At 32.5% G+C, this 19,898-nt stretch overlaps 1 protein-coding gene across 1 annotated transcript in view; it reads right to left on the bottom strand.

Annotated features, from left to right (window-relative positions):
• LOC143255475 (transient receptor potential-gamma protein-like) overlaps positions 1 to 19,898 on the bottom strand; it is a 113,156-nt gene that overhangs the window by 49,583 nt on the left and 43,675 nt on the right. Inside the window, exons 2-3 of the mRNA XM_076511203.1 lie at positions 4,478 to 4,690; positions 3,119 to 3,356 (exon numbers count right to left, since the gene is read on the bottom strand). Coding sequence (XP_076367318.1) covers positions 3,119 to 3,356; positions 4,478 to 4,623 — 384 coding nt within the window. The 5' untranslated portion in view covers positions 4,624 to 4,690. The remainder of the gene's footprint in view (positions 1 to 3,118; positions 3,357 to 4,477; positions 4,691 to 19,898) is intronic.

The following is a 19,898-nucleotide window of genomic DNA, read 5'->3' as shown; positions in this document are numbered from 1 at the left end:
ACGAACCTCATAGCTACAGTCTACCATGTTATTTATAAGTTTGTGGCAAAAGTTTATCCTATAATATGAATGTATTTGAACTGCTTTAAGTGTATATTACCCATTTGGGAATTAATATATTACCCCTTTAAACTTATGACAATTGTAGTTTTAAAAAAACGATTTTATTAATCAGTTAGTAGTGGTGTTACTACTTCAGGTTTCACTTTAAAGCTTCTTCGAAAGTATACACAAGCTAAAAACACGTGATATATAGGGGAATATACGTTTACTTTTGTGTAGTTTTAACGAATATTTGTATTTGTTATTGTAAATCTATAACAAGTATTCTAATTGCTCATCCAACACTTAATATCATATACAATGATAGCAAAAACAGAATTACTTTTATTTCTCAACATAAGTATATGTTCATAATAACAAAAGACCTATGTCACACGGAGTTCAGTTTTTAGTCTGCTCTTAAAAAAAAAAAGAGTAATTTATCTTTAGCTCCTACAAATGACTTAAAACTTAAAGTTACAGACTTAATAAGTTAGAAATATAAAATTATTTACTTTAGTCACCAAACACTAAGAACTGGAATCTTCAACCTAAATTACACCGTATATTTATGTGGCTAAAGTATCAAGATAGAAATCACTATGGTTCTTATATAGTAGGTAGTCTGTCACTAATTGTGAACTATAGAGAGGAAAAGCAACCATCCACCAGTAACTACCAGCACAAGGACTTTGTCCATTACTGTGAGCCGAATAATGGAACTAATTTCCTCTTTCATAACGCGTCTACAGCTGAAAGTGAGGAACGTGCTCAACGGCAAAATGTTTCGAACCTTGAACCCTTCAATTCACAGCGCAACACGTTAACATAAAATCATACCCGACTCCATTAAACATTACGTTAAGATTACTTTACATTCACTTTTCTTCAATGACGTTTTTGAGCCAATAAACAAAGTGTGGAATATTTTAGATATAGTTTTAATTCTCAGTTTTTTTCGTGTCAGGACATACTCGGATGTATTTATAAAAAATATATGAAATTAGATGTTTTTAAGTAGTAAGAAAAATGTGTGTTTAAACAAATAATCTTTGTTCAGGCACTTTCTTTGTATTTGGTGTAGAGTCAATGCCTCGTCACGTGTTATAAGTTGTAAGGAGTCAAATTGTTCGACGATCCATAAATATTATCAAGCAAACGGACATTGCCAAAACAATAGGGTACCCCCAGTGTACTATTTCTAGAATCGTAAAATGTAATTGGACTACAGGAAATTTTGCTTCAGAATAGTATAAAAATAGTCGCCGAAAAACTACTGTCAGAAATGACCGACAAGGTCGAAAGAAGTCTTGCAACACCTTACAATCAGAATGACGTAAACACATTCATCCTTGGCATCCAGAAGAACAGTGAAGAAGAGATTGGCCAAACAAGATTATTGTTCAAGAAGAACTATCTTCAAACAGATATTAATCAGAATTCACTGCCATCACTGTGTTATTTGGGCAAAACAGCATGTTAACTTACAGTGTAAATACTGGTAACATCATCTTTTCAAATAAGTCATGTTTCCGGCTGGATAAAGCTAATTGTAGGATTCACATTTGTCGTTTACCAGGAAAAGATATGAAGGAAGACTATCATTCCCACAGGAGATGGTGCAGTTCATGTTTAGGCAGCTATTCATCATAGTAGAAAAAAACTGCTCTTCACAGCCTCCATGAAGAAAACGTCAATGGCACCTCCTATAGGCATAACATGGTGAATATATTTCTTCCCTGTGCTAGGGCAAGGTTTGTACAGGATAATCTCAACAAGACACCAGAGTTCAAGGCGGAAAAACCAAATACTGAATGTTTAGTGTGACCGTGAAATAGGGTTGAAGACGCTGTTTATAATAATTTGATGTTATATTTTGTCATTATATATATTTTAGTAAGATTTTGTTGAGACAGGGGAAAAGTTCAATTACACACCTTTCTGTAGGTGTCTGATAAAATTGTTTGTTTTTACAATATGATGTCCATAAAACTTGTCTCATTATACAAATTACATATCTGTAAGTTTAATATAACATGCGTTTATCAGTTTTAGAGCACTAAGTGTATTTTTATTCCACTTTAATAATGCTGATCTTATTTTTACAACATTTTAGCCAAGATTACGTAAAAAGTAAAAATAAATCATCAGAACAATAAAAATACCTAAGACAATCATGACAAACGATATAAGGTATTTATTTAGAAAATTCGAAATAAAATACATTATACAGGGTGTTCGGAAAGTCACTGTGCACTTATATATTTGTTAACAAACATGTTTAAATATAGAATGCAGGAGGTAAATACAAATGACAATTATAAACAATGCTGAAAGTGACCCCCGTTGGCATCAATACAGGCTTGGATCCTTCTTATTTTGTTTCTAAACATCGCTATCAGTTGCTGGCTTGAAATAGACTGAATAAACATATGATTACAAAACTGCACAGTGACTTTCCGAACACCCTGTATATGTTAGATATAAGAAACTTTAATGAATCAGCAAAGACAGCATAAAAACTTAAGCCTCTGCCAGTTGAATCAAACGACTCGAAGTGTAACAGCATAAAAGACTGATGACTGGTTATTTTCTCTCATATCAGTAGTTTTAAATTACAGATGGACATATATATATATACATTGGAGCTCTGATATCGTTTTTAGCCTATATGTTGCGTGTTACGTATTATAATTATATTCGGACAAATATCCGATCTATTATTTTTAGATAAATTGATGTAAATGAGTAATGTCTTAGATTTGTGTATTAAATCGACTGTATTCTTCAGTTATTGGGGCAGACAACTCATCAGTTTCACTGATGTTAAATATTTTAAAATCAAAATTCTTATTAAACCGTTATAGAAATTAATATTTCAAATACTTGTTATTGAGTAAATAAGAACCAAAATTTTTATTTGGTTGGAAAACGTCTATACTTAAAATCAACAATTGACAGCCACGAAAACAGTGGGCTTTTTTACATTGTTCTTTAACGTTCCCGAAGATTTTATATTTTATATTCATATTATTGTCTACTGTCGATAAAAGATTATTTACAGATTCAGCCTTACGTGGGGTTCGCCCTCCGTATGGGCCCTCTCCTCATGTTCCAGCAGCACTTCCACCGCCTCTACGTACTGTTCACTGATGGCGTGTAATAACGCGTCCTTTGTTTCCACTTTAAACTCAATAAGCAGCTCCAACATCTCCAGGTTCTCGTTATCAATAGCCATCAAGAGTGCAGAACGGCCCAAAGGGTCAATGCAGTTGATGTTGATATAATTCGTGTCATTGTTATTCTCCAGGCACCTCCATAAATAAAGTATACATATTTATATCCTAATTACACTCGAGTAAGACATTTCTAACATGTGAGTCAGGAGAAATCCAAAACAGACGATTTTGTCAATATTTTCGACAACAAGTAGAGTTTTTAAAATATTTTATAAAAAGTTATTTATATTCACATTGACAAACCAACTGAATAAAAAGGAAAAACTGAATGAAATTTAAAGTCATTATGTAATGATTGATTAATTTGGTTGAAACAATGTTTTAATATCACTAACAACACAACATGGAGAACAAATCACGTAATTCAATAAAATACAGAAACTAACGACAACAGATAACCTAAGAAACCAACCTTGTCTATAAATGGGGCTATCTTTTAGGATTAAAATCTGGTAAACTGCAAATGTCCGTTTTTACATTCCTCCTAACTTGTTCATTGTGGACTCCAGATCAGAGTTGTTACAAATTGAAGGCCTAGCATGGCCTAGCGCGTTAAGGCGTGCGCTTCGCAATCCGAGGGTCGCGGGTTCGCGCCCGAGTCGCGCCAAACATGCTCGCCCTCCCAGCCGTGGGGGCGTTATAATGTGACGGTCAATCCCACTATTCGTTGGTAAAAGAGTAGCCCAAGAGTTGGCGGTGGGTGGTGATGACTAGCTGCCTTCCCTCTAGTCTTACACTGCTAAATTAGGGACGGCTAGCACAGATAGCCCTCGAGTAGCTTTGTGCGAAATTCCAAAAACAAACAAACAAACAAGTTACAAATTGTATTTCGCTTTTATACCCAGCACAACCGAAAGGTCTCTTAGGCAGTGACTTTCAAGAGATAAAAGATAGATCTGAAAGGCTATTCTTACACACCTGTGATTTGGAATCCTAAATCGCTAAATTAAAGTAAATGTGAAAAAAACAATATCTGCACTTCACAAGATTTGATCAACAAAACTAGGCCAATTGAGTTTCATTGTTTCTCCAGTTTTTGGCGTTTTAACCATAAATTTCAATGTTTACAAATGATGTTGAATACGGAAGTCTTCTTTGGAAGAGAAAGAATGAGATAATGTGTTACACCTACTATCATTTTGTTCTCAAGAATGACAAATAAGCATAAAAAAGGTTGTCGCTCTATATACACATACCTACGAACTGAAGCTGAGTCACCTCTTTCAACGGCCAGTAGGAACTTTTTCTCGTCTAATGTAAGTTGACCCTCTCGTTTTGGAGCAGAGAGGTTATTAAAACAAGAATTGAAAGAAAATCGAATTGGACAACCTCTATCTTCCATTTCTTTCCGTCCGTGTCTACTGATCCTATATCCTGCGTTTAACTTGCTGAAGTGTGTCTCAAGCCATCTAAAAGTGAATGAATGTTTAAATGGGTAAACACCTGATACATATTTACAAATAGAATTACAAATAGATATTTTACACAAATGTCTTTTTAAATTATTTATCATTTAATACATATTACATATCAAAATTAATAAACACCTTCCTTGGTTTGAGCATGAACGCCGCTTAAACATTCAGGTTTTCAAATAGTTTGACTAACAAATTGACATAACAGATATGATGAAGTAACTTTCAAATTGCGAAAGCTACTGAATTGATGAGATTATTCCTATTTCATACGTTGTTTACAGCAAAATTCACAAAACATTATTCAGAGGTGTTACTCCCTCAACCAGTTAACTTTAGTCCTTTTCAACTGTCGATGCCCTGCTTGTTATATTGTTAACTAGTTATCGGTGTTTCTTCTTAGCAGTTGCAGGTGGTTATGGTTTAAATTTCTAAATAAAATCACGTTCTTTAAAGATGTTAAGGAACGAACATAACACACCTGCCTGTGAAATATGATTCGATATGCTCACAAATGAATTCAATGGATCTCTTGATTTGATGATTTTAATTTTACAGTGCTCACACGCTATCTTATAGAAGACTCGTTTTAAATAAAAGTTCAAAGTTGGTTGTTCTCTTACTCGACTTTGTCACATACAAATTTTAGAAAGTTAATGAAATTCCTTTCTGTTGAAAGAATGCTAGCCATTACTTGATCGAACTATTTCCCATCAAGTCTTTTAGAAGTTACACACATTTCCATTTCTCGTGGCTCAATTAGATCGAAAATCTAATCCAGAATACAGTTCACCTGGATGTTATTTTTTGAATGTTCTTATTTTAAATGAGATTTAAAAAATTTATTTGTTCATACCAATAAATTAAGTTAAGCTTACTTAAGTATATAAAAAAAAATTTGCAAGCTTTAATTATTACAGTATTTGCTTTAAAAATAATTAATAACTAAAGACATTTCACTAACAAACGTTCCATAGCATTCATTCAAGACAAAGAAACGGCCGAGTAGAATATTTCTTATTCTACACAGGTTAATAAGAAAAAGATGATATATGTAAAAAAGTGTTACGTTTAATTACTGGTAATTTACAGAGTTTGTTCTTATTGTTTTTATAGGTAGAAATTCAAATATTATATTTTACCCAAGGAATTCGAAATAACAACTTTATGTATATCCTACAGTTCCTGGCCTTACAGATATTGAAAGTAGAATCTGAATATAAACTAAAAACTCCAATCAGTCTTGTGAACAAGAAACTGAAGACCGTCAATGTTCAGAGTATATCCTTTGGAAACGAAATTAGCTGGATTATTTTACCGACATTTTCATAATCTCATAACACATGTTATGTCGGATCTACAAGTCTTTCTTATGAGATCTAGAAGTTCTCGTCTACTGTTACTAAACTACATTTAATAGTTTTAAGAGTAAAGTGAACATGCTTAAACATTTTATTTTACACTATTGATATATTAAAACTGATACAGAAGTTAATTTGATTGTAAATAGAAATTCAATATAAAATTAATTTTATATTAAAAAGTAATTAATGGCTTAGGATAATTGTTTGTTTCCCAAAACTCGTGCAAAGCTACACAAGGCTGCCTGTGCTAGTCGTATCTAGTTTTGAACTGATTGACCAGAGATAAGGCAACTATTCAACACTATCCACTGCCAACACTTTGTATACGCTAATAAAATAGTGAAATTTTACTATTAGTTTTATAATGCATCCATGTTCTCAAAGTGAAGAGCACACTCTTTTGGTATCAGAACAGACGTCATGGATCTTCAATTCACAGTCCATCACGTTAGTTAGAAGGCTAAGACCGGCCACTTTCAATAATAGATAAAGAATAAGACCCGTTTCTTAACCTTTACTGTATAAAAGCTTATGTTTCCAAAGTAGAAAATACAGAATAAGAAATTAATACTGATCGTACTGAAAGTGGAAAACAAAATCGTATCTGTTACTGAATGTTTCATATCCGTTCTTTTCGTAACAAAATCGTATCTGTTACTGAATGTTTCATATCCGTTCTTTTCGTAACAAAATCGTATCTGTTACTGAATGTTTCATATCCGTTCTTTTCACTTGGGTACAATTATATTTTGCTTCTCAGCATCTAAATTAGGATTAGTTATTTGTATTTTGTCGGGGCTAAAATTCGGGATCAATCCCTACACCAGACACAGCACAGAGATCTCATTATGTAGTCTTGCTCTAAAGCAAACTGTTTCATGCTCTGTATGATCTCGCACGTTATGTATGTAATTGTGTATACTTAGGTTTTATTTATTTCTTTCAAGCTAAGCACAAAGCTACACAATGAGCTACCTATGCTTTGCCAACCACAAGTATCGAAACCAGGTTTCTAACGTTGTAAGACCGCAAACATACCGTTGTGCCACTGGAGGGCGTTAGGTTTTGAACTTTGATTAAATATAGACAATGTAGTAGTTTTTGTTTAGTTACTGTTTTATATCTGACTCGTAGTGAGTAATAAAAGTAACTTATGTAGTGCTTTATCCTGATAAACTGTTTATTAGAATAGTATAATAACACAAAAAACATTATGATGTTTTTGCCAGTGAAGGAAAAATAGTATTGGAAAGCTTTAATAATGTCATCTCTTGACTGTACAAACAAACTAAGTTTTAATATTCAGTTTTTTGTTACTATCCAAAAGGTTAAAGAAACAATAGTGGTTATTCGAACGTGGAATAAACCCAGAGTGGCTGAATATGAAAATGTGATGAAATATTATATCTTCATCTTCTATTAGTTCGTTTTCAAAATTTTGTGAAAACGACTGACAAGACACAGACATTATAGTAGCAACATACAGTAATGCTACAAAAAGTCAGATATTCTATTTGTCCATAGAATACCTTTCAGTGTTAGCTCCTTGAAAGCTTTTTTAAGTTTTAGTTGTTGTTTTCGTTGTTTTGTCTTTAAAAACTTACAATTAGAAAACCATTTGTGTGATCTTATTTCTAGCTAAGAAGAAAGCGTTTAAAGTAGTGTTTCTTTTCCATTATCCATCACCGACTTATATAACAGATCCTTTTACGTAATGAAGGAAAGTTTAAAGAGTTTAAACTTGGGAATGGCAAAGAACAGTGATACATATGTGCTGTTATTTTCTATGGGTACTTTTTGATGCAACATAATAAACTTTATTACTCCTAAGGGTTATTAACTGTGTCACATAACTTTAAATTGTATCTGCAGTTTTTTAATGCGTCATTTATGAAATTGCGGTGGTTATACAAGTTCAAAATATAAATCAGGGAAGTGTCTACTTACAGAATCAATGACAGTGATATTCTCTAGCAAATCACAAAGATAGAATGCCCAATTACAGTACGAAGCACAAATATTCCATTATGTTATTACTTAACCTAACCAAAGCAAAAGGAAAAACTTAATCCAAAACATGGCCTCATGTAAACATTTACAGTAATGATTATCAGGAACTAATTCAGTTAAATTATAATTTAAACTCAAGCAGACGAACTTTTTTAATATCTGCCCACAAACGTTCTCCTTTCCTCCGCGCGACAAAATCACTTAATAAAAACTGTATCGAATAAAATTACAGATAGTAGTAATGAATGAAGTACTGAGTGACTGCTACTCGACTAACATATACAGTCCATCTACCGCAAACACCTAATATATATATATATATATATATATATATATCCGGTTTAAACAATTATCAAGTCGTATAATATAGAAGAGATGGAAACTTCATACCAAACTCTTAACAACGTTTTGACGATGTCAGATAAGATACATTTATCATGACATAAACGATGATCACTTGGTATATACACTTTTAACAAAACCTCCGAAACGTTTCTGTTTTGTTACCTATATTGCCACTTAAGGAAAATGTCACTTGTACCAAAAACAAAAATGGATTCGTGTATACATATATATATATATACACACACACATACATATATATATAGTTATATTTTGAGTCCGAGATAGACTATCAAGCAACAAGTGAGAAAGAAAAAATAGCACTTTTACTGGAACCGCATTCACGATTGCTTAATGTGACAATTTACTATTATACGTATATTGGAATATCGTTGTTTGTTTTAGTTAAGTATATGTTTAGAAATGCATGTGATTTATATTGTTGAATGTGTACTGTGAATGTCCTGTCTATTCATTAAATTTGTAGAATATTAAAAAATTCTTAAGCAAAAGAATCAGCAAATCAGCAATGTAGATATACATTCTATGTAAAATATTTTACATAGAAGAGCAAATTTTCTCAACCCAAACGAGCCGTTTTTGCATATATATTTCTCTACAAGTGGGTTTTCTCGACATCATCTAATGTAGATATGTATTGTGACCTCAGTGGAAATTTTCAGAAACTCTGCTCTCAAACTTATAAAAGGTAACCACCGCAACACGCGGAAAGCCAGTATGTATTTTTGGTTTGCCACAGTTGACAAACTATAAACCTTGGAAACTTTAACTATAATAAACGTTTATTTATCATGAAACTACAGATATTTGACCAAGAGTGTGTATATATTTAGACCCTTACAAACCGTTTACCTTCAGCGGATTAACTTCGAACATTATTATTTCTACGAATTCATGGTTTCACTTTAGCTGTCGAAAACTCGCGTGCGAAAGGCTAGCTAGCTCCACGTTAAGTGAATTATGTCAATATAAACCCGAAATTAATTCGCTCGTCGTGAACCCTCGATAAGATACCAATGTTCCGGATCAGATAAAAGACTCAATATTGTTTGTACGTTTGTAAAACATATGTATATAAACAGTTATTTGTAATGACCACAATTATAAAGGGTATTTTTGTGCATTAAAATATATTTGTAGTAATAAAGAAAACCATGTGTATCAATCTTGTTGGTAAATATCATAAATTCGACACATCTCTATAATTAATTAACTCCTAAATTTAAATTATCATTTAACCCAGTTTCAAGCTATTTGAAATTGTAATATGTAAAATAGTAAATCGGAGAGTCGTTCCGGATAAATTACGATACATGACATTAAATACTGGTATGTCACCTTCGTAAAAAACATATCTACTAATCTACAGCAACTCAAAAATTTCGTGACAGATTTGTTTAAACCTTTTTTGTAAATTTGTTTGTAAGCCTACACTGACCTAAAATAATTCGAAGTTTCAAGCGTGAGTTAAAAAGTTTAAAATATTTCGTACTAAACTGGAAAGGAACTGGGGTTTTGAATAATTGAAAAATGATGTTAAACAATGGAACATAAACAGTGGTCACTCTAGTATGGTGTCTTTTAAATAAATTTGAAAATCTTTAACATTTTTTATTGTTTATGAAAGAAGCAGATTTATTCATTTAGCTACACAACTTGATAACTTCTTCACTAACTAATAACGACACAAATAACCTGATGGTTAGAGGGCTCGATTCGCAACCTGCAGTTTGAATCACATCACCGAATATGCTTACCATTTAAGTCATATGGGTGCAATAATGTGACTCTTAAGCCCATTATTCAATTAGGGTCGCTCAAGAGTTGGCGGTTAGTGGTGCTGACTAATAATTTCCAGTCTATGTATCCTATATTCAAGTACAGCTTGCGCAGATAGCCCTGAAGAAGCTTCAATAACAAATAAACAGATAGTTATCTAACATCATGATAAGCAGTAATACTTAAGAAATTTATATAATTTGTAAGATTTCCTTAAACACACAATGTAATATTTTTTTAAAGTGACTCTTTAAAGGTATGCAATGTTTTCAGTACTTTCTGTTATTTCAGCTGAGCCTTTTAATCAAGCAGTACGAATACGAAGAGCATACGCAAGAAAAAAAATAAAATGATAAATTACGAAACTCCTCACCAGCATAAGATAAGATGTAACGACACGTATAAAGTCCAAATTAATCACAATTTATTGTTTTTAATACCTGAAACAACTTCATAAAAATATGAGACTACTAAAAGCGTGATTTCGCGAGACCAAACAAGTCAATTAAGTCTGATCTTGTGGTCTGACAAAATTGTTCCACAACCAAGAACTGGAACATGTTTTATTTGTTTCGTCGAACAGGCATAATTTGCTCAGCGAATAGTTACACACTGTTTCAATATGGCAACATTCAGCAGGTATTGCAGATTTTCCGTCTTCTAATACCAGAAGAAAAAAAAAGACAAACTATGCTTAAATATTGGCAAATACAATAAATGCAATGTCAACTGAAAGTACAACTAAAATCTGAATGAACGTGGTAACGATTATTATACTGAAATTAGAAAATGCATTTCCATATTGACTTAACCAATTTAAATGTACAAATATTACCTGAATCTTTTCTGATTAAAAACTTAAGTCAAAAAAGCATTATCAGCATCCCAAAATAATTGTCGGCCATGATGTTAGAAAAAAATAGAACAACATAATTTTACCGAAAAATGTAACCTGCTCCACATCGAAGAAGCGGAAAATGTCCGAGTATGTTCACCTCACGAAACTACGTTTTGAATATAATATTAACTGCTAAAATATGTTACATGTAAAATATAACCTTATTGGTTAAAAATATTACTGTAAAGTTGGTTCGTTGAAAAAATGATGATAATAATACATGGAAATATATACATCTTATTTTTGATTGATCAAAAAGGTCAAAATACATAAGTAAAACTAATGGTCTGTGTTTCTTCTATATATTTACAAAATTGCTTGACATTACTGTTTAGAGATCAAAAGAAAGGATATGACGAGAGATTTAAATTTAGTTTTACCCATTTTTAACCAATCTTGACAATCCTTGGAATACTAATGGATTACACATTATGATAAATCTCAATGTTTGCACGTAATCAAAAGGCTATGGGTGGCCTAATGGCTAGCATGCTTAGATGTTGAATTCGATAGATTGTGATCCGCAACCTGATTCTGCAAAATGCGCTACGCACTTTTCACAATGTGTGCGTTATTAGAGGCTGATTATTTGGACAGAGAAGAGCAGCCAAAGAACTGGCGGAGGGTTCTGCTGACTAGCTGCCTTCTCTCTAACCTCCCTCGAAATAATAAATGGTTACGGGAAAATAGACCTAGTATAGCTAGCGTAAAAACTGTGAAACAGTGACATATATAGATGAATACAAACATTTGCAAATTAACATGTTGTTTCGAATTTTAATTGTTGGGTAAAAACGATGGAAGTTGTTAGTAATCTCAAAAATATGCAATAACGATTGGTTTGTTATAAATTTCGCGCAAAACTACACGAGCTCTATCTGCGCTAACCATCCCTAATTTAGCAGTGTTAGACAAGAGTGAAGGCAACTAGTTATTACCACCCACCGCCAACTCTTGGGTTACTCTTTTAGCAACGAATAGTGGAATTGTCCGCCACAATATAACGCCCCTACGGCTGAAAGGGTGAACATGTTTGATGTGACAGGGATTCGAACTCGCGACCTTATAATAATGATACCAACGTGACAGAAGTAATCTCCTTAAGTTCTGTCTGTCAATTTTTAAATAAGAAATTTGATTTATGTTACTTTTGTCCTAAACATGTGATAAACGCAGTTTCTACTTATTAGAAAGGCCCGACATGGCAAGGTGGTTAAGACACTCAACTCGTAATTGACATTCAATCTTACTATTCATGGGTAAAAGAACAGCCCAACAGTGGGCGGTGGGTAGTGATGACTAGCTGCCTTCTCTCTAGTCTCACAGAAACACCAGTACATACCGCTTTGCCACTAGGGGCTGCTTCATATGAAAAATATCTTACCTTTTATCTTAAAGTCCAAAGAAAAGATTTATCTTTATAATGGCAAACTACAGTAGGATGTTACAAGATAATAAGTTGCAAATAAAATGCATTGCATATTCCAATAGATTTTTCCAAAATACCGTATTACTTCGAATTTAAGACGCACATTTTTCTGAACTGAAAATTAGGGGGCGTCTTAAATACTAGGTATTATTTTTCACTCTTCCAAAGTCTCGAAGAATAACAATGATTTTTGTAAAGATCCTGCATTACCAAACAGATTGATCTACATTTTTAAAAGAACCTAGCTTAGAAAGACTGAAAAAGCATGTACAAATCGTCAAATTTGCCGATATCAGCGCCTCTAGTGGTGTAATTGGAGATCTCCGTCTTCAGTGTTTGGCTGACTTTCCTGTTGTTCAGACACTATTTTATTGTGTTTTTTTATTTTTGTTGTGATTTTCACCCATGGAAAAGCGTTTTACGAGCGATGCCGAATATAAAAGAAAAGTTGTTTTGTGCACCGAACAGATTGGAAATCATTCAACCGGTAAAAAGTATACAGTGAGTGGAGGAAATGTACGTCGTTAGTTGGGTATGAAAATTAAGTTGTTTCCTTGCATGAAAACTTCAAAGTCGTTTTCTGGCCCAGGAAAGGAAAGACATTCTGAAATTGATGCTGCTGTTTTAATGTATTTTAGAGAGTTACGAAATAAAGAACTGCCTGTAATAAGATAAGTTTTAATGTTAAAAGCAAAAAAATAAACAGGAAATAGTGGTATTTTGTTCAAGGCTAGTCGTGGTTGGTCTGAGAATTTTATGAAAAGAGAAGGTTTATCATTACGGCGAAGGACAACAATTAATCAAAAACTGCCGTCAGATTTTGAAACAAAACTTGTTCAATATCAATGTTACGTTACTGGTCTACGCCAAAGGAATCAATATTCCCTAAACCAAACCAGTAAGGCAGATGAAACGAAAGTTTTTACGACATGCCGCGCAACTACATTGTAAATGCCAAAGGAGAAAAAGAGTTGACAATCAAAATTACTGGTTTTGAAAAGTTAAGAGTTAGTGCAATGCTATGTGTAACTACAGATTGAAAAAAATTACCGCCGTATGTCATATTAAACAGATAAACATGCCAAAAGAAACTTTTTGAAAAGACGTAATAGTTCGCACACAAAACAAATGCATGGATGACATCAGAGTTAATGGAAGAGTGTTTGGGATGTGTATGGGAACGTCAGCCTGGTCAATTATTAAAGCAACAGAGCATGCCTGTAATGGATGCATTTCGTGGCTACCTCTCCGATAAAATCAAGAGTAGGTTGAAGAACAAAAACAGTGATCTGGTGATAATTCTTGGCGGAATGAGAGGTCAGTTACAACCTCTTGATGTGTCCATTAACAAGTCGTTCAAAGAAAGTATCCGTAAACGTTATGATGAATAGCAAAATACAAAAGGCATCAGCATCAACATTAGTGAAGTGAATTTCAAAAGTTTGGAAGTAAGTGTCAGACAATGTTACCAGAAAATCGTTTTTAAAATGTTATCTATCCAATGCAGAAGATGGAACGAAAGATGACATTCTTTGGGACAATAGTGAATAAAGCGATAATGATGCTTCAACTTCAGAATATAACAGTGAGTCAGAAGAAACATCAGAGTAACATTCTGTTTAAATAAAGAAAGCAGGAAGAAGCATTATTTTAATGAAAAAGCTTACAACCTGTATATTTTATATATTTTTGTCGCATTTCATTTTAAATACATTATTAACATTTTTAATTGTTAATAAACTCTTTTAAAACGCATTTACTCCTTTCTAGTTATATTCCAATTTTTTCTTGAAAATCCCTCTTTGAAAGTGGGGTGTCTCTTAAATTAGAGGGCGTCTTAAATTCGAGATAATACAGTATGCTAGTATTTCGTATTTTAATTGCATTACAATATTTTACATGCTTCTGTATTTCAAGATTTATTGATTAAAAGCTATTGTGTTCGACTTTTTTTTTTAATATAACATACATATAATATTATCAGCATGGAAGTTATTGATCGACACGGATATTGAACAAATGCTTATAAACTGAAAAAAAAAAGATTGTGTTTCTTAAACGATGATACTTGCTCTGTTACACGTATCATAGATGAAAACAGCATCACATGAACAACAAAAATAATACTCACGGATAGTCAAAGTGAATCTTCTTGATTATCTGTCAGAAAATAATGGATCGTAATTATTTTTTTTTGCACTTATATCATAGATAGGAGAAATACTAAGCCTTCACTGAATGTACAAAATTATTTTAGTGTAAATAAAAACACTCATTAAACTCATATTCTTATGAAATTACTTAACATGTCATTTATTTCACTATAATGAGAAAATTTTCAAATAAGCAAGTAGTTATTAAAAACTTTGGTGATGAAAAATACGATAATATTTTTATTAAAAATAATTCATCAGTTCTCCCAAGCTAGGTTATCTGACATTGCTTTTATTTTTCTTTGTTGTGTAATTTAACACTAAGAGAACTTTGACCTTCCTAAAAGTATTCGTTAAAAGTCCTCTTACTTAAATTTTGTGCTACAAGGGTGTACTCTCTTGAATATTCTTTTGACAACTCGATGCCATTTACAAAACAATGTCAATATTAAAACTTTGTATTTCGTCTTTTAAATCTAAATCTATTCTTTCATCGAGCAAAATGTTAGGGTGAAAGTAAAAACACAAAGGCAAAACAATAACAACAAAAACACCGTTCTCATCAATACTGTGGCGTCGAGTGAATAATTTTCCGGTTTTCCATGTGTCTTTCTAAATATGGGATCTGCTGTCAATAAAGGAAGTTAAATTTGACTAATTGAATTAAAGTTAAAGTGCTTTATGGGTGAGCTTTGAATAGGCTGTTTAGGAGAAAGTAAATGTAAAGGTCTTTGTAAATACTCATAGACTTAATTTGCTTAATCTAGTTTACAGTGAGACATGTAAGGGAAATGCATTTTCTATAAAAGGATGATTGTTCTTTTTAGTATATAAAGAAGGATTACATTAAAATCTGTCGTTATGAGGCTGAAAATAAATAGACTTTCTTTTTTTTTAGCTGGTGGTTGTGTCAGAATTTGCATGCCAACCTGGGGTTCCAAAAGGACAGGGTTCGCATCTTGTTGTCGAAAAAGTATATTTTGTATTTTAAGTCACTGGATGCACTGTAAGAGTGATGGTTTAATTCCATTATTAAATTAGGCAAAAGGTTTGCGGTAGGTGCCTAAGAGCAGCTGCCTTTTTTCTGATCTAACAGTTAAAAATCAGAAACGCCTTGTATATAACGTGCATTACTTCATGATTTCTATTAAACTGACAGCTTTACGACCATTTCTATTAAAAATTCTGAAGCTATTTCACTTTTCCAAGTTATCTTAATCCTGATTAGTTGAAAATGTTTATTTCTTCCAAAATTTAATCATTTTATTATGAATAAAGCTACTCAAGTAAAAAGAAGCACATAAAGTTTAGTTACAAATATTTTAAAATTCGGCTGTAGTATTATACGCAAAAACTGTATTCAAGGAAAATATTTTCACTATTATTTCAGAAATCCAAGTCCACTTAAATGTTTTGAAACGTGATCCTAAATCTTTAAAACTATAGCAGAACGAATCCTAGGGTTTGAACTTTCACACCTGAAGAGGTTAAATTAACCAATGCCGATCTATATTTTTAACTTTTCTTCTTACTGTGGGGACAATTAAAATGTCTTTTGGAACCTCCTACTTATTAATTCTGTATTTCGAGCCTTAATGCCATAGTAAACTAAATGACTGCCTTGAAGCCTGTGAAAAACCGAACACTCCTCTTAAATTGTTGTTTAGTTATTTGTCAGGTTATCTGCAGCTTTATGTTCGAATGAATAAAATAACTAGATTGTTATTTGCTCAAGGAGGAATGAACAACCTTAACTTTTTTGCCTAAAGATATAATTACCGAGATAGAAACTACAGAAATGTTCTATCCACAATTTTTCCATGTTTATGTAGTATTTTTGACAAATATACTGTTGAACATAAATAAACTCATATAAATATTGTTGTATTGATTAATAATAATAAGCTTTTGCATGCATTGTCTGTTGTACTTTTGGATTATAGTGGGTTTTTTACTGTATAATCTATGAGCAACTGTAAGATTTTCTTCAATTTAAAAAGTTTCGCGAGGTTCAACAGCAATTATATATAGTTTTTATTTGCTTTAATGTCACGTTTGCTTTCAATATTATTTTTGTCAAAGCAACATAAGAGAAACAATTGTTCTAAACATAACCTGCAAAGTTTTATTGTACCTTCAATTTCATTGAAAATAAAATTGTCAGTTTCTATAAGCTAATCTTAATGTTGCAGTCAATAATATAAGCTTTTAGACGATTAATATATTAGCTTTAGAAACTTAGTAAACAAAATTTTCTTTCTTTCGAACAGGGACTTTAGACGTGTACTTAGCACATTAGTTATTCGTCTACTTTAGTTGTCTGTGGTGTACTAAGGCGAACATTATGGTATAGAACATTTCAAATTAACTACTATACAAGGTGGCGAATCTAATCTCGTAAAGTAAAAAAATATCAGTTCTTACAACAATATGACTTTATTCCAAACATGAAAAGGGCGTTTCACGAACTTTCTTGGGATATCGAATAGTTCCGAGAACATGCTAAAACAATGATGTCATTGCCGCAACGAGGTCACGGAAAGGATAAATTCTGACCACAGACCCCTCTTTACCTTGTTTGTTTGTATTTAAACACAAAGCTATACAATGAGCTATTTGTGGTATGCCCACCACGGGTATCGAATCCCTATTTCTAGCATTGTAAGTTCGAAGACATACCGCCGTACCACTCGGAGAGGGGGACTTTCACTTTGTATTATTGCTATAATATTTGCATCATTAGCTGGTTGTTCTCGATATGGTAGCCAATAAAGCTGTTGTGCTCGTATTAGTAGATAATTTTTAGTTGATATGTTTAACAACCTAGCTATTATACTCGCATTAGGCCCGGCATGGCCAAGCGTGTCAAGGCGTTCGACTCGTAATCCGAGGGCCGCGAGCTCGAATTCCGGTCGCACCAAACATGCTTGCCCTTTCAGCCGTGGGGGCGTTATAATGTGACGGTCAATCCCACTATTCGTTGGTAAAAGAGTAGCCCAAGAGTTGGCGGTGGGTGGTGATGACTAGTTGCCTTCTCTCTAGTCTTACACTGCTAAATTAGGGACGGCTAGCGCAGATAGCCTTCGAATAGCTGTGCGCGAAATTCAAAACAAACAAACAAATACTCACATTGTTAGCTGGTTTTGGTTGATATAGTTAACAATAAAGCTTATACTCTCGCCTTGTTAGTTGGTTTCTGCTGATACGATAAGGCTATCAGTGAAACAAAATCTTAGTTTTGGAAACAAAAAAATAACTTTTCGTCGTCTGATTATCTCTTTAATAGTTGAAATAAAAAGAAATAAAATTGTATAACATAATTCATTACAAGTTAATTTTTCCGCATGTAATTTAGTAGAGAAATTGAAGAGAAACAGATTCAAATTTGTGGTTCTATTCTTGCTTTGATTTATTTTTTTAATAAGTTTGGTTTGTTTTAAATTTCGCACAAAGCTACCCGAGGGCTATCTGCGCTAGCCGTCCTTAATTTTGCTGAATTATATTTACATGGTACATGGCTATTGAATGCTCTTTACCAGTGTTTATCAGATGGAAGAGTTAGTAAGTAGAATTTCAGGGGGGTAGAGGCCACGAGTTGTCTGCTCTCAGTCAACTTTTTTTTAGTCCCCCAAGGTTTCTGAGAAGTGCACACATTACCTTTGTTATGAACTGTAGCAAGCTGTAACAAAAAACATCAATACTTTCACATCCTTCTCGAGATAATAGGTGTTTCGATGACCAAAGCCCGGACTCAGGGATCGTTTGGCAAATCAGCCTGAAAAAACGTTTCTATACATTTTCACAAACAATATTTAGAGGCTGATGATAAACGCATCTTTCGAAGCATTATTACGAACCTGCAGTGTCTAATTTTAAAATAAAATATTTAGAATGTATTCTACAAGTTTTTTTTTATGCATATTTATCGTAATAGCCTTTAATGATGTAACAAAAACTATCTTACATATAATGTAAATTTCGTTTTAAAATATTGTTACTTATAGTTTAAACATTTTTTAAGTAATGTTATAGTTTAAAGGTTTTTGGAGGAATGACTAAAATGATAACGTATTTTATTCCATTACTATAATGAAAAAGGAAAAACTACATATAAACATTTTTAAATTATTTAAAGAAAATAACTGTCTGCTTAATTCATTACAAACTAAATAACAAAATACTTTCCGAATTACAGAAGCAGAAAAGCAAAACAATTAACGCATAAATTATGCATAGTGTCTAATGATAATCTATGTAAGTATGAATTTAAGATAATCATGTTAGATTTTTAATTATTTATTGAACTTTTGGCAAACTATAACAAGTTTTATACATAAATAAATGTTGGCTTAGATATGTGTAACTATTACTAAAACCTAGAAACACAGGTAAACCAAGTGACACATCAACAACATAATATTCACTTATTTACAGAGAATGCTAGGAATAGAATTGCGCCTGCTTTTGCTGCCTGGTATGAATTACATTGTATTATATCATTGTATTATTTACAACATACTAACTGCCCATTTATTACGATACGATAATTACAAAGGCTTGTTTTGTGTAACTGAATATTTTCCTTGTATAATCTAATTCAATCTTTAATGTTGTTGAAATTTAATGTTCAGAAAATATAGAGACTCATATATTACGTATTTTGACACAATTTGCAATGAAAGTATTTTTTCATCTACCACTTGTAACTATTAATTTCATAATTTGTTACATGTTTTACATAAGTGAACTTTCAATTTATTAACTAGCTCTTAAGAATGTTTCATTTCTCAACCACCATATATTTTCACACACAAGAAGAATCGTAAAGTAAAGAATGAGCTAACGTTACATCACTTGCTTAATTGTACATACAATTTATAACATTTCAACATCATAAAATAATTTTGGAGACCATCACCTATTTTATTTTTGCTTTGTGATGGATCAAGCCAGAAGATATCTCAAAACATATGCTCAGTTACTTATAGTGTTATATACTTAAAGTCAGTTCGATATATAGAATTGGCTTCATTAAGCTTATCCCCCCTTCCCGAGGTCTCAGAATAAGACTAAAAATCACGTTTCAATACTTTCGGTGGGCACGCCATAGATAGCCTCTTGTATAGCTTTTTGCTTAATAACAAAGTAGCAAAAGGAAACAAAAGTAGTTTACTGGCAACTTGTTAGTTCTTATCCATAAAGTTAA

This window comes from Tachypleus tridentatus, chromosome 1 (genome assembly GCF_004210375.1).
Source record: "Tachypleus tridentatus isolate NWPU-2018 chromosome 1, ASM421037v1, whole genome shotgun sequence".
Classification (NCBI taxonomy): domain Eukaryota; kingdom Metazoa; phylum Arthropoda; class Merostomata; order Xiphosura; family Limulidae; genus Tachypleus; species Tachypleus tridentatus.
This window is presented reverse-complemented; position numbering and strand designations above follow the sequence as displayed.